At 40.0% G+C, this 15,749-nt stretch overlaps 1 protein-coding gene across 3 annotated transcripts in view; it reads right to left on the reverse strand.

Moving 5' to 3' along the window:
- tox2 (TOX high mobility group box family member 2) overlaps window positions 1-15,749 on the reverse strand; it is an 84,792-nt gene that overhangs the window by 24,728 nt on the left and 44,315 nt on the right. For all 3 annotated transcript variants that reach the window (XM_085354672.1, XM_085354671.1, XM_085354670.1), the window contains exons 3-4: window positions 15,396-15,455; window positions 612-899 (exon numbers count right to left, since the gene is read on the reverse strand). In XM_085354672.1, coding sequence (XP_085210798.1) covers window positions 612-899; window positions 15,396-15,455 — 348 coding nt within the window. The remainder of the gene's footprint in view (window positions 1-611; window positions 900-15,395; window positions 15,456-15,749) is intronic.

Genomic DNA, 15,749 nt, shown 5'->3' on the forward strand with positions numbered 1-15,749 from the left:
CTAAACTGCTAAACAGATTATTTGCTTAATGCAGTCTACTCATATGTTTGATGCATAAGCTTTGCAGAGCTCATTTGTTGTGATAGTAACCTGCTCTATTTCCAACAGTTCTCATGAATGCAATTATGGTTTGGAGATGCTAATTTGTAGAGGAGCAGTTCTGTGTGGAGCTGAGGGAGTAATCAGCACGTATTCATGTTTGAAGGCCTGACAGATTGACCGATGCCTGCTGTCGAGGCAGATATGATGCTGATGGATTTACCCACAATCCTTTTCTCCATGCATTAGAGCTGACATGGCAACTGCTGAACAATCATTCAGTTCCCTACTTAGCCCCATTTACTGTGCCTTGAAAACGACATTTTCCCTTGGTACAAGGCTAAGATATTGAAATTATTTTTCATGCTTAAAATACACAAAATGCTTTAAAATGACAAAAAAAGTTTGCTCCATCATCATTTCATCCTATGTGTTGACATTGCTTACTTCATAATTTGCATTTCTTCTTTTAGGCATGAGCCAGAACAAGTTAAGTTTAAGATTAAGACCAACACTCATCACTCCCAAGTATTAAATATTTTTCTTACTGTGATTAAATGTGCGCTACTCACCGAGGGCATTTGGCTGGATACGAGGTGACTGTCCTGTCCCAGCATGTTCGACATCATAAGTGTGGGCAGCTCTGGGTAGGAATACGGGTTGATGAGCCCATTGTGTGACAACGAGTGACCGAGGTAGCCTGTAGACTCGTGCTCCATCAGGTGAAGAAGAGGAGGTTCGGGGTGGTTAGGTGGAGTGATAGGTGGGATCTCATAGTCTTCGTCCCCGGCTCCATTTCCACTTGAAGTGCCGCCACCTCCTCCTCCTCCCCCACTGCCACCTGTCTGACCTGTGTAGCTCTGTGGTGGGACAGACAGAAAAAGAAATAAAGTGAAATACACTGTTTTCATTGAGCAGAAACTGAAAATCAATCCATTTTAAGTCCCTGTGACTATTACACACAGGCTGCAAATGTAGAAATATACAGTGTTTTATAGTTTTTCTACAGTAGACAATGCAAAGTGGAAATGGCTACTTGAGCTGTCAGGAGTGGTGAATGCCCCGCCCAGCAAACACTTCCATAAACGTAAACTCGCAGCTAAATCATTAATGTCACAAAGCAGGTGCGTTGCAAGATAAATTGCTCTATGCAAGGTTGGACATACGTGTCTCTGCAACTACAGGGTATGGGCAAGTCAACTACAATTCTCTACTCACATTTTAGAGAAAACCATACTATTGCAAAATTTACAAATAAATCTAATGGTTCCCAAACAGGGAACTAAAGAAAAAAATTCTGTTTTTGAGTAGATTGCATTCATTTCCAACAAACAGAAGGACATTTTTTCCAGAAGTTACATGAAAAGAATATATATGTGTGTGTGTGTGTACTTGCATATGCTAAACATTATGATTACAAGCATTAACTGTAATGTGTTATTTTATTTTGTCAAGCTAGAAATTCCACAAAGGTTCTTCTGATCTGTCATTTTACTACATTAGGTATAATTTTCCTTCAAATGTTAAACGACTCATTTTGGAACAAAAAAACAAAACAATGCTCAGCGATCAGTAATATAGCAGACCAACAGTCTCTATTCGCGTGCTGTCTCTCTAACACAGTAAGTCCAATCAGATCAGGGTTCTGCACAGAGCAAGAAGAAAAGAAAAATAGCAGGGAAATTCAACGGGGAATGAAAAGCAATTTTGTCTGAGACGATCCAACTTGACTCCCATTGTAATGACTGAGTCAAATTAATCATCACAAATAATATTCTGGTGTCAGCCATTCAAGGGTTTTTTAATAGAATTTTTATGATTCATGTCTAGCAGTATACATCAAACAGTCAGTTCTGCAACATTTCTGAAATCAATTCAATATCATCTTTGTGTAGGCTGTCATCCTCGGCAGCAGAGCGGTCATTTATCTCTCAAACAGATACTTTTAGAAAATAAGGGGCATGTGGAGATGGAAGGAAGAAGAAAGGATACGGGGCGCTTTTTTTCTTGTTTTTCTCTCAACCCTGTTTTAGTATCAAGGTAAGTGCAATGGCCTATTTTGTAATTTTTGAGCACATCAATTACAGATAAAGTAGTATGAATAAGCATTTTACATCCTTGGAATGAAAAAACCCAAGACAGTTTTTCTATTTAAATCCCACGTGCAGCAACGAGCGCAAAGCCACATGAGATAAATTTAATTTTGCAACAATAAGAATGTCAATAAGAAGAAATAAGAAAAGTCTAAAGCACACATCTTAAGCGTAATGGCAAAAACAGGAGGTTTTCACTGTTGAATCAAGAGTATAGAGACACACTTAGAATTAATCCTCTTTCTTTTTTCTCTCTTTCTTTTCATTTGGCGTAACATTTAGTAAACGATTGCCTCAATTTGATTTACTTTGTCCTGACATAGCCTGCAAGCAAGTTGATATTAATTTTCTGGACTGTCCTTTGAAGACAGATGTTTTTGTAAACCTTTGGGGATAGTGTTATTGTTTGGTCTAATGGACAAGAAAACGAACATTTCCTGAGATTCAATTTCCCTCATAATTGTTGGAAGGAAACGAAATTGTCTGTTGTAAACATTGGAGCTATTGTGTGAAGTGAGTCCCTGTGCGAGTCCCTCTGAGCCACCATGTGCTTCACTCTGACTGTAGTAGACTATGTAATCTAAAGACCACCATGCTTAGTCATCATGTAGCGTGTTTATCAATCTTTTGTTTTCTCAGTAAATTAATCTACATCCAAGCTACAGAAACACTTTTCTGGTCACATCTATTGCCTTTGATTGTGCAGAGGGACAAGGACAGAAGATGTGTCATGTGTTGGATTGCTATGAAGGCTCATCCAGTGCCCTTGATGATAAAATGTAAATACCAAGGACATTCCCAGTTGGATTGTGGCAAGATAAATTATTCATATGCCTCTATTCAGAATGAGATTGCATGTACAGAGCCACATGTACACTGTGGCTAATGTATACTCTTTTCTTCTTTGAAAGTAAAATCCAAACCAAGGCAATGTATATGATGGATCGTATAGACCAGCATGTGTCCTAGTATGGAAGTAGCTTTTCAAACATGCAGCCCCTGTTTTTTTCCCTTTTTTCCTCTGAGGTACTCATCATTGGTTTACTTTCAATAGTCGGGGCTGTTCTCCTTCAAAAAGCAGCAGATTCTATTTTCAACACTCTGTTTTTCACCATGCTTTATTTTCCTCATCTGATCAATGCGGTACACTATAGGGAACATTATTTCCAATACACAGTATGTTGTCTTCAGTGCGAGCGAATGCAATCTGTAACATTTTAATTAAGAGACAGATCTCTCGACTGTAAGTGTTACATACCAGCACACCTTTCATTTGAAAGAAACAGATGAATAGACAGTTGGTCTGGGACTGAGAGAGAAAATAACATTGATTGGGGAGCTTTCCAGCTTGTCTTTTATTTGGCACAGATCTCTCCCTCCCTCTGTAACACTGTCTGAGTATTCAAGGCCTTCTGGAGATGATATTGACTGTGGCTAATGGCTCATTATCTCTATATTCTTGTACTTATTAGATTATTGTTATGATGCCTGTAGAAATCAGGATTTGGGACATTGCCCATTTAATATTAAATTGCACATCCATTTTAAAATTCTCATCTGTCAATTGCAATTCATATGTTCGGTTAAAAGCTACTTACCTTTTTCAACATTACATAGCATAATGTTGGACCTCCTGGCATAATGTTGCTCTGGCATAAAATTATCAGGCTATTAAGCAGCAACTGACAGATAATAAACTACTGTTTATTTTGATAACTAACTAATTGTCCTCTTTCAGTGACAACTCTAAATATTCTTTTTTTTTTTTTAGCATTTTAAATCTGACACATAATGACAAGATAATAATATCATTAAACATTATTTTCAGCTGTATTCACAATATTTGCTTTTTTTAGCTTCGTCTTGAAATCAAAGGAATTTCATGGACGAAAGAGTCCGGTGTCCTCCCAAGTCAACGTCTGTTTCGCAAAGAGGGTGGGACCGACGGCTCAGAGACAGACGATGACATATCTGTCTCGCCGCTAATATGGACTTATCTGCTTATTGAAGAGCTTTGTCAAAGCAGTGATTTATGCTTGAAATACCCATACATCACTGCTTCCATCACCTCTGGCACTCTTCGTTCTGACACCTTCCCAAAATTCACCGTGCAGCACTCTGCAAGCCAAGTAAGGCCTTGTTATCTCTCACTCCATGCAGTCCGGTTTATGAAGAAAACAGTGGATTTATCTTTGGGATGAATTTAAGAGCATCAACTTTTTTATTCCCTCTGTCACTGCTCTCGCAAAAGGAGGCTTATACTGTATATTCAAAAATGATCCTGTTTACTAGTGTACACAAAGCTCTTGTTTTAATGTAATACAGCAAAGGCAAATAATGCTTGTCTGACAACAGAGATCAGTTATTTTCAAACACATAATCTAAGAGCTGTGAACTCTTGGCTTGCTGTTGTTGATACCCTTTCTTGTTTCTCTTAGCGTCTTCTTTAATCTATCCATCTCTTTCCTTCAACTCAGGCTTAATTAAAGCCATAGCTGTTCCTCTGCTACTATATCTTACAAGAGTGGGAATGGAAATGGGCAGGAGATCCAGTTACAGCCACCCTACACCTTCACTTTCCTCTTCCTCTCTTGGCTTGCCCATTCAGCTCTGTCCCTTGTGAAGCCCCAATAGTTCTGGCCCTATTCCACGTTCCTTAGACCCCAATCAGCCCCCTTCCTATCCATCCCTCTGTCATCTCATCTCCCTCTAAAACAGCCCAGCTGCTTTATTTATCTGTCAGTATTTTACTGTTCAGAAATCATAACAGGAACTCTGGGGACTGAGATGCTGTACTTGGGATGTGTTCAGTGAATGAGTGGCACAGGAGGGTGAGGAGAGAGGAAATAAACCCTTTCAAAGACATAAACCCCACGGAGAAACAAATGGGAAGAAAGGAAAATATGGAGAGAATAATTAAGGTGAGCACCAACTGTCTAAAGTCAAAAGATGCAGATGGCCCTATTCACCCCAGACCCTGAGCTGATTACTAACTAACCTACCACTGACTCAAACCAGCCTTTCTAATTGCACGTGTTTCTCCCCTTTCCTTTTAAGTTTCCCTTTTTCTTCCTTCATATATCCTGTTCCAAGTGCCCGTCTCACTTGTCAGTCAAGGTCAGGAGGTCATCCTCATCTGATCGCGTGTCAGAACAGATTAGAATCAGAGCTTTTGTGTCATGTCATATTTCATTATGCATTTGACTCATCTCGCAGGTCAAGAGGTCGCTCTGATTTGATTGGATGACAGAAATGATATAATTTGTGTTTAACCCTAGGCTGTATGAGGCTCTGAGTGGTGTACTAATGCATTTTGCAAAGATGGGGCAGACCCTCTCCACAAGCGACTAATTTGAAGTGGCACGCCGCGGAGTTGAAGGAGAGCCAGCGCTATTGCACAACATGCTGAGGTTATAAGGGAGGCTTTATCAAATAACAAACACAATCTCCCTTGTACCTCTGTTTCTTTCTGTTTCTCATATGCTTTCTTTTTATCCTGCAAACGGATGGAAGTGCCGAGTAACTAACTGCCCTCTGAGGCTAATATTTTTTTGGGGGGTTGTTCCATATTAATTTGATCCAATAAAAATGTGCTACTGACCTTCCTTGCTCTTGCTGTCTCTATTTCTTCTTCACTATCAAAAAACACTTAATATTGGCAAAAGAGATAACTAATGGAGAAGCACTGTCAACTATAAGAACCACATAATTGCTGCTGAACTTTCAATTGACACACAACAATAAAATCTTTCTTAAATAGCTGTCAAACATGATAAAATAGAAAAGTGTTAGTGTCAAATTGAGTTGTTTGCTGATATTTATTTTGAAAATATCTGTATTTGCTGTTGGAAACACAGAAAGAGTTCAGGACCCTGTTGTGGTAATGACATGCAGATGCCATACAGTGAAAACTGTGATCCCCAGTATGTGCAGCTGGAAAAAGTAAACCATGGTTGCACAAGATAGCTCAGGTTTCCCAATAGTCATCTAGAGTGATGCTGATGTTGATACTGGTGTGTGTGGGTGGAGAAGAGGGCTGGAGAGAGTGAGAGGAGAAAGGATGAACCGGAGAGGAAGAAGCAGAAAATCAAGCTGCATGGGGAAAGAGATGAATCCCACTTTTCAAATTAGAATCCCAAGCAAACTTATTGTGTGACAGTGTGAATTTAGAATTACAATGTTATACTGACACACATACAGTATTATTTCCAGAGTCCCTCTGTCGCTTCATGTTGGGAGCAGCCATGTCTCGTAAACACCCGAGCCTTTTCAGCTTTTCTCATTGGCACACCACCGCCTGTTCAACAACACTTAACAACAGCCACAGGTATTGCTGAGTTACGACTACGTCAAAGAAGCAGAGAGACTCGACAAGGCCCAAAACAGCAGCCAGTCAACTGTTTTTTAATTTTTAATGACTCTTCAGTTATCTACTTTTCTGTGCCCGCTGTCAAAAATCATTATTAGGAGGTGGACAATAGTGCTACTGTGGCTGAATGACAAAACTAATTATTGTTATAGGAACAAGTGGACAAAAAAACCCCCCCCAGCAGAATAAAGCGTTGATGGATCCTTACAAACTGACTCTAACAATGTTCAAAATAACAAAGGGAGTGCTGATGGCGCAGTCATCCAAACAAATGTGCATTATTCTCAGAATTGTTAGGATCTTGTCACCCACAAATAACTCTGCTGCTAACTCTACACCAGGAGAAGGGGGTGTAAAGAGCATGTGGTGGGTGAGAGTGCATATGGCATTTGTGTGTCCATGTGTGTGTCATTTCAGCTCTTAAATGCTTTTGTGAACATTTCTTAGGAATCCCCCTTTTCAAAACAAAAACCTACTGTAAGAGATTGCACACTCTGTGTGAGTCCGGTGTCAGTGTGTTCTTAAGTGTCTTGCCTCGCTGGTTCAGAGTCAATGAGGCTGTGTATTGGAGGCTGGCACAGCTGGTGGGAGCAGGAGAATAACATCTGGACCGTCGTACTCCTGGTGCCATTGTTAATAAGAGGCTGGTTGTGAATGGAGGAGAGTGGAGGAGACAGCTCTCCAGGGTCAATGAACCTTCCTGTCTCTCACTAGAGTTCTGCTCTGCAAGTCATACTTCATGTATCACCAAAGTGTCCACAAAAGGAGTTACATGTACACAAGAACATGCTAGCCTTAACTAGGCTGCGTGCCGGTCAGTCAGTCGATCCAGAAGGCAGCTACCTGATTTTGGTGAGCTCCTAGAGTTTCTCTAACACAGCCTCAAGTCATTTATTTTACACCAACTGCCGTTAAGTCTTGCCACTGGGCAGCCATCTTGAAACGCCTCTGGGTGCTTATTCTTTTTTGAAGCATTATCCTAATTTACTTTAATTTTAGTGGTTGCCAGGTAATAAAACTGAATTTTAAAAAATCCAATGGTCAACTTTACCCCAAAGTAAACTCTTAAAAAGCTTCTTTTCCCACCCTCAGTTATACTTCTACCACCACCTCTGCTATTAACAAACTCTCCCATAGGTTTCAATTCAGGATTCTACTGTATTCAATGTCTCTGATGATAGTTTCATGTATCTTGACTCTGAAGTATACTCTGATAACTACAGGCTTTTAATCCATTAATATGCCATCAAGCAACAATTTTGCCAATTACATGACAAAATACACTAAGAGCAAACATTCAGGCTTATCTAATAATTGCGAGCTGCTGTGTGCACTAAATTAACATGGTGCCTATACCTGTGTTAGTGTTGTCCCTGGATCATTAATAACTAATGTTGGTCCAGGTTCAGCACTACAAGTTACCAATCACATTGCTACCATATGATGTCATAGTTTTGTGACATGAAAAAACACAAAAAACTGCTGATCTCCACTCAGAACTGGTCACGTGCAATATTGAACCTTGACCAACATTAAGTATGTTGATCCAAAAACAACATCAACACAGGGATATCAGCTCAAGCAGCTATCACAAGCTTTATGCCAGTTTATTTATATTAATTAAACCTCAGGATATTAGCATAGTCACTCTTAGCAAGCTGTACTGTTAATGTGTGCAACCCCAACGAGATGCTAATGTGAATACTAATTCTTGGTCATAAGTTGGCAACAAATTCAGATATAGAAGTTACTCTTTTAAGTATGTTTGGTTCAGTGCTAACCCAGATTAGTACAGTGTTTCCAGTTCTCATTACATGCCACATGCTTTCACTATCAGTCTACTGCTATCATGCTGACTAAACAAATCTTGCAACAAAATCAAGGGAAGCATCAAAGCTCCTCCCTTATGAAAAACACTCAAGTTGAAAATGCTTGCAGGACAGAATTTGAACATCAAGCCTATTGCTAGATCACGGCACATACTGTTCCATAAACATTGCACAAGACAAAACATAGGTTATGTTTAGTCCTGTCAGGTGTTTGGTTCTATATTCTGATGTGACGAAGTATTAACAGGAGCTAAAATGATATTAGTTGCTCACAGATCTTTGCAGGAGTTCATTAAATGTCTGCAGAGTCATAAAGTAAACTAAATCCAACATTCATGCATAAAGCGCAATAACAGTAGCTTAATTATTTATGAATAAAGTTATGAATAGAGCCACAGTTTTACAGCTAAGTTGTTTATATACAACAGTCAGAGCTTGACCATAGCTGTCGGCGGCTACGGGTGTAGTGAAATGCATGTAATTAAAGTAACAGTTAAACTGTCAAATAAATGTATATTTTTATTTGTACTTAACTTCTGGGACTACCATGAGTTAAAAAAAAATAATGATTTGAATATTTGTCTACAATACCTAACACGCCCAGTCCAACTTTCCTCTGTTAGTTTCTCTGCATATTAGTCATTGTGTATGGGAGTATTTGCGATAACCAAAGGGATCTAGGGTTTTTTGTCGAGTAATCAGTTCATATTTGAATGTGTCTCTCTTTCCAGAGTTTCTAATTTTCTTCTAATGTTCTTTCGTGTCCAGTATCTCAGTGTTTCCCTGTTTTCTCCTTCCTCTATCTCATCCATGTCTTGGTGCTTTCTTTGTTAACCTGTCTTAGTGCATCCTTATTATTTGGCTTTTGGCTGTTTTACTTTGATAGCTATCGTGTGTCATGTTTTTGTATTTACTTCCTGTCTTTATCTTCCTTCCTTTGTAATTTCCCTCATTGAGAACAGTGAGTGTGGGGTGGTTAATTATGGCCCCAGTGCAGTGCTCCCACCTGTGTCTTGTTGTCCAGTCAATCCGCTGTACATTTTTACAGAGAGGGTTAGATTGTGTGCTGGCTTTTGCGGTCTGTGTTCTGCTCTTGCCCACTGTGTTTCCTATAACCCCACCCTACAGCACTACATAGAGGGATAAAACCAACTCACAAATACATTTAATATAAAACTATAAAAGCCTTTTTGCCTTAGGCTTTGTACCAACATTTTTGCTGTGCGCTGTTTAACTAGTTTAATAAGAGAAATTGTACCACCTCATTTCTACTTTCTCTAAGCACAGGAAATAAGTCAACATAGATCGATAGCAAGTCTGGGCTTTTTTCATACCTTGAAGATATTGCATCAATAATTAACCAGGTATTTTGCTAATGAATTGTGGCTGAATGGTACATTTTCCTCTATAATAACCCATAACCTTTTTTCACAGCCGTGAGGAAAAACCAATTCATGGGAAACTTTACTAAAAAAATTAAAAATAAATGAATAAATACAAATAAAAAACAGTTATGAAAAGGCTGACTAGACACTGCATTTCCCAATTTCTATTATACCCTAGCAAGAGTGGGTGTTTGTTCCTTATTGTTTTATCCAGTTGGGTGAAAGGCCTGCAGAAACACATTAAAGTTGAATCGCATTAGTTTCATCTGATCACCTAGGGCAACATGGGGACGGACAGCTTAGCAGAGCGAGGCCCTTATACAAATACACAGCTGTGCATTTATATATAATGCCATGTCAGATGAGTATTTCAAACAGAGGGCTTTTAAACAGGGCAAGAGAGAGAGGAGAGAGAGGTGGGGAGTTTCCAAATGACTGTAAAAAGGCCATGGGGACAGAGCTTTCCATCTTTCTGCTGCCGCGACAAATATGCCTGCACATCTTTTTGCTTTGTCTCCGCTCCCTGCTTCGTCAGCGAATGGCTATAGAAATATTTTGGCAGGCTGCTCTTTGTTTTCATTTTCACAAAAGATGCAGTGAGGGAGCGAAAGGGAGAAAGAGCGAGAGGGAGATCTGCTGGGTAGGAAAGGTAAAGGGATGTTGTCAGAGGTTAGAGGGACATTTGAAAAGAAGGACAAGTACAAGGGTGTACATGGAGTATGAGGACAGTTTATTGGGAAGTGGAATGAAGGCAAAAAAAAAAGCAAAATTGAGGGATCGGTGAAGAAGAAAAGGGTGACCTAGAAGAACTAGTAGAGGATTGAGAGTCAAAAGGAAAGTAAACCAGGTGAGGTGGGATAAAAGAGGCAGCAGAAAAAGGGTTAGAGATATTGGGGTGATGGGTAGAGGGTAAAGCACAAAGTAGGGGAATCAATAGGAAGAGGAGGGGGCAGGTGGAAGTGTAGTAGAGGAGGAGCCTGCCATTCTGGTACCCAACTCCAATCTAAACAGCAGGAGGAAGCTGTAAATCAGACTAATGCGACCAAGCTGTAATTCAGACCAGCAGTGCCAGGGCGCTAGTGCGGGGACCCCGAACGGCGGGAGTGTACAAAATGCTGCCGAGAGGCTTTAATCAGTGCAACGATCCAAAGATACGGTCTCCCCCAATCAGCGGGCTTCCTGTCAGTCACACACGACTGAACCGGACCAATCAGGCTCCACCAAGGTTCCAGACATGCTGGCTGGGCTTTGGGCTGCTGCCAAACAAGAGAATTATTCATCTAAACTGGAAAGGTGGAATGGGCCTTTAATTCAGAGCATAGAGGGAAGAGGTGATAGATTTGTCAAAGGTTGGACATAAAAGACTATGGGATCATGTTCTACAATGGCTCATCAGAAACATATGGTGGAAGATGAGAGACACAAGGGAGCTTTAGAGAAGGACTTAATCATATTCATAAGGGGGGAGTTCCTGCAAGTTTAAGCACCAGAATATGTGACAGGCATATCTGTTCAGATCTGTTAACAAGAGCTCTTATGCCAATAAATCTCTCATTAAACACGAGATGAAAAAAAATCACACAAAAGCCCCATTATGAGTTTAATCTGACAACTTGTTTAATAAACATAATGATGTTCACAGCTGCTGACTGTCCTAAAAAAAACCCCAACCAAACAAAAATAAAAATATTTCCATCGATCTTTGTCTAGTTCTCCGTGTCTAACATGTCTAACAGATCTGCTGTTGGCAGTCACCTCTCTAATTACAATTACAACACCCATGGGACTTCCATAATCCTTGCCAGCAATGAGCTACAAAATAGTAAGTGAGATGAGAAATTGCATCAAACTTACCATGAAAACATCATTCGAACTCCGAGCATGTAAAACAGGCAGACAAACTTTCAAATTGCTCGCTATCAGAAGCTGCCTTTTTATACCTGCTTTTCACTCAAAGGGGAAGGAGGGCAGTGCATTAACTTAAAAGTGAGCGGAAAATGCAAATGTAGTCCACTTTATCATCAGGCATTCAAACAGACCCTTTCAACTCGACAATCCATAATATTTCAGCTTTGATGATCAGGAAATGGCCGTGGCTCGATGGTAACACCGAGCTAGATTCTGCTCTGGTAGTGGTGTAGTAGTAGAACTAGTGTGACTGGCTGGGCTACACACACTGTGCATGTTAAAGCCACATGCAGAGTCTTGGCAGTAAAGACGCTATAGCAGCAGCCAATCAATAAAACCTTGTTACGCTAATTGCGAGATCATAATCTCCATTCCTACTTCTGCTGAATATCCAAACAGTCACTCCATTAGCCGAATTATTCCCCTGTGCAGTTTCTCCATCTCCACCCCTCCCCCTTCCATTTCCTCCTCGTGTTCTCTTTTCTGTGACATATTTCTCTCAAACAGCAGTTCTGCTAAATTAATTCATAAGTCAGGGAGAAAGACATCAAAAGAAAACATTGTCAAGGTAAAGTGCTGATGAAGTATATACTGTTTCTTTCACTTTGCTGTGGAGCTATGAGAAGGAATCTCTCACAGTGCATTATCTTTGATCGTGTCGCTTCGCACTGCTCTGTTTAGTTATAGCGAGAGGAATCTTACCTCAGGTGATCTGGTCTACTAAGACCTTTATGATACAAAAGCCTCTCTACTTAGGAGGTGCTCTAATCCTTGCCACTGTGGAGATTTTCTCAGTTCAAACTGTGACAACACTAGGAAATACCAGAGCTTCTTCTCGTTGGTTACTCTTTTCTACAATGATGCCAGGACAATGGCCAGTGGCCACAGGGGCAGACAAAGAGCTTGTTGATGCTAAGACCAGGGTCCATGACCTTGTCATTGAATCACTAACACTTTGTCACTCTGCTTGGGGGGAAAAGAAACTCTACAGAGAACTAAGGAGGGTCAGACAGCGATGCTCATGGGAACATCGATATGACAATGGCACTGACCCCATTTCCTTGTGACTCATCACTAGAACGTACCCATCTAAGCACTGAACAGTCTGATAAGGTTGCGTTGCCAGATTTACTCACCAGCACCCTGTGAATGACCTATATGAATGTGCAAGACATATAGAAAATTAATTCATATAGGTAAGCCACGTTAAATAGAGCAATTACATGGTGAAACCGAAGTGAGAGAAAGCCGAGCACTGAAAAATACACTCTTCACAGAGTTTCGAGGCAGAACTGCTGACCCAAATGCATTTAAATGCAACGGGGGTAGAGACTGAAAAAGAGAAACAGTGAGCAAAAGAGCAAAAGAGGGGGAGTCAGAGAAAATGGGTGAAAGATAAGTTGAGGGAGATAATAAAGCAGCAACCACAGAAAAGTCAGCTTTAGGCAGTATGATTAGTTTAAGTTCGAGATAGAACATACTGAGAATAGCAGAGCACACTGCTGTATACCGCACCCAACTGTTCTGTAAGAATAACACTAATTAATAAAGGATAAGTCTTGTTTTACCTAAACACTTGCAAACAGCACGAGCGTTAATGCAGTTGCTTCTGAGGAACACGAAGCATATACTAGCAGGTATAGAATCGTATTTTTCGTGTCGCATTAGTGCAAGAAATGATTGCACTTTATCAAAACATGCTTTGATAATGTCAATCAAACTGCGGCTTTGTTCCAAATTTAGTGATTAAACACTGAAACGGAAAGCATGCATGGATATAAAAAATCCCCTTATTAGTGCTTATGATGTCGTTGATGTGAAATGCATGATGAAAATGAGCTACCGAGTGGTAGTTTGAGAACATTACAACGAAATAATTAATTGAAAAGTTAATGCATAAAACGAGTGAGGTTACATTTTGTGTGTGCTGACCACGAAGACGGTGTAATGTAAGAGTAAGTAGAATGGGTTAGTGACGATTATTCAAATTGACAAAGTTCAGTGAACCGTCTCAACAAAGGTGCCCTCAACCTTTATTTACAGTGACTTTTTTCCAGCGCGATCGCACTATTTAAAAATCTGCTTGGATAAAAAATGTAGCACAGCTAAAGAGGTGCAGATCAGTGATTTTTGGATTTTCCCATCTCTATGTTTTGTTGTCAGAGTGTGTGTCCACCCCTTAGGCCTCCCTGATTCTAGCTGTCAGAGGGAACGAGAGGCTAAACTTGGTGAAGCGGAGAATAGAGCAAGGCACATGTCAAATGTGAGGGGATCTTGAGTAAACAAAGTATAACACAGAGCAAAGCAAAATCGTCTCTCATCCTATCACCGTCTTTCACGCTATTTCCCTCTGTCTCTTTGTCTCCTGCTTCCCTGTTTTCTACCTATCTGCCGCTCACTCTTGTCTTCTCTAACAAACCGCAATGCTTCGCCCTCCCATCAGTAACTGGTGCTGATGTCTAATCAGTCAATCAGCACTACAGTAAAGCCACATGTGCTATATGAAATTAACTGATAAAAGTAGTGGTTAGCAGTTTTTTAGAAAGTGAAGTATCTGCATGACAAATCTGTCAAATAACAGCGCTGTCCCACTTAAAATGACTTTGTGGCAGTCCTAATAGTCTGAGCCTTCTGAATTAACTTTACATGTGTAGAAAAGACAACACAAGCAGCTCTGTGTCCTACTCTGGGCCATAAGCCAAACCTTAACAAACCAGAGCATTAAGAAATTTAGCAAAAAAGCAAATGCAACTGAAACACAGAACTACTGTAGCCTACGGGTTGGTTTTAATAATTGCAATTGACAGGGACAAATTCCCCGCTCCCCTGTGTATGTCAGATGGGCTTATTCCCAAACTCCACAAATCCCCCAGTCCAAACACAACCATATGGTCTCCCAGTTGTTCATGACCAGCTGTGCTACAGTGTATCTGGCAGGGTTGCCATGTGCTATAGAAGAGCAGTGACTCGCCCATTCTAACTTAATAAATTCTTTGTAATGAAGCCAAAACATTTCTTTATGTCGGCTTTTGCCAAAATTGTGTGCAAAGAGAATGACTGAATATCAGGAATATAGGGAAGTAAAATTGTATGACGACTGTCACTTTACAGTAAGGTCAACGCTCTTTTTATGGGAAATTTGCATAGTTTCACTGGTTTAGCTTCTCTGGTTTCTGTGTACTTAGCAGAAATCTAATCATGATAGGTTAGTACTGTGATGAATTGCTAACCCAGTGCCTACTGCACTATAAACGTAGCAGCAGTGTTCAGCTTCAACTTATAAAAGACAAGAACACATGTTTTATGTTTTATATTATGACGTAACCAATCGTATATTTAATAAACATCATGTCTTATATTTCAAGAATATAGTTCTTTAAAAAATGCGCTTACAGTGCTTAATTTTAAAAGAGGCATTTGAATAAGCAGATTAAGTAGTCCATAAATTTCATTGTCAAGTACATATGTAAAAATGTTGCATTTATTACTACATTACCAATTTTACTGTTAATTGCTCTTTGAATGATTGTAACATCATTTTATTTGTTTGCATGCAACATACGGAATATAGCATGTTCTGTGTGGCATATCTGTGAGTCTAAAAAAGAATAAAATATCTTTAGTCCACTTGCTTTCAGCTTATGTCACATAAGTGTGTGGTTCCTTTCAGTAACAGCGACTTATTGTACATTTCAACAAGACTTGACAACAGTGAAAGAAAAATGGCTTCAAGACTATTTAAGGTCTTCCATTATTAGAAATTTGGACTCACCTGGTTTGGTGCGAGGAACTCGTGATTGTTTTCGTTCATGTACATGTTGTCACCATCAAACTGTAGTGCAGAGACACAGGGAGTGAGAGAGAGAGAGAGATGAGAAAACAGTGAGGCAGAGGCCAACAGATCACAAAAGGGATAAAAAAAAAAGAAATTCTGTCAGTCAGTGCCGATACAGAAAGAGTGTAACACTGCAGCCTAATGACTGCAATAGACCTCGATGCTCCAGTGAATGTCAGTAATTACAGTTCATTAGAGACTTGTATATTTAGGCCCTGTCAAAGCTTGTGTAACTCACACTCTTCCTCTTAGCTTGCCTACAGCCTGAGTGTGTGTTTGTAAGTGTTATGC

This window comes from Diplotaxodon limnothrissa, linkage group LG5 (assembly GCF_057381915.1).
Source record: "Diplotaxodon limnothrissa isolate DT_005_m linkage group LG5, D_limnothrissa_male_GT1.1, whole genome shotgun sequence".
Lineage (NCBI taxonomy): Eukaryota > Metazoa > Chordata > Actinopteri > Cichliformes > Cichlidae > Diplotaxodon > Diplotaxodon limnothrissa.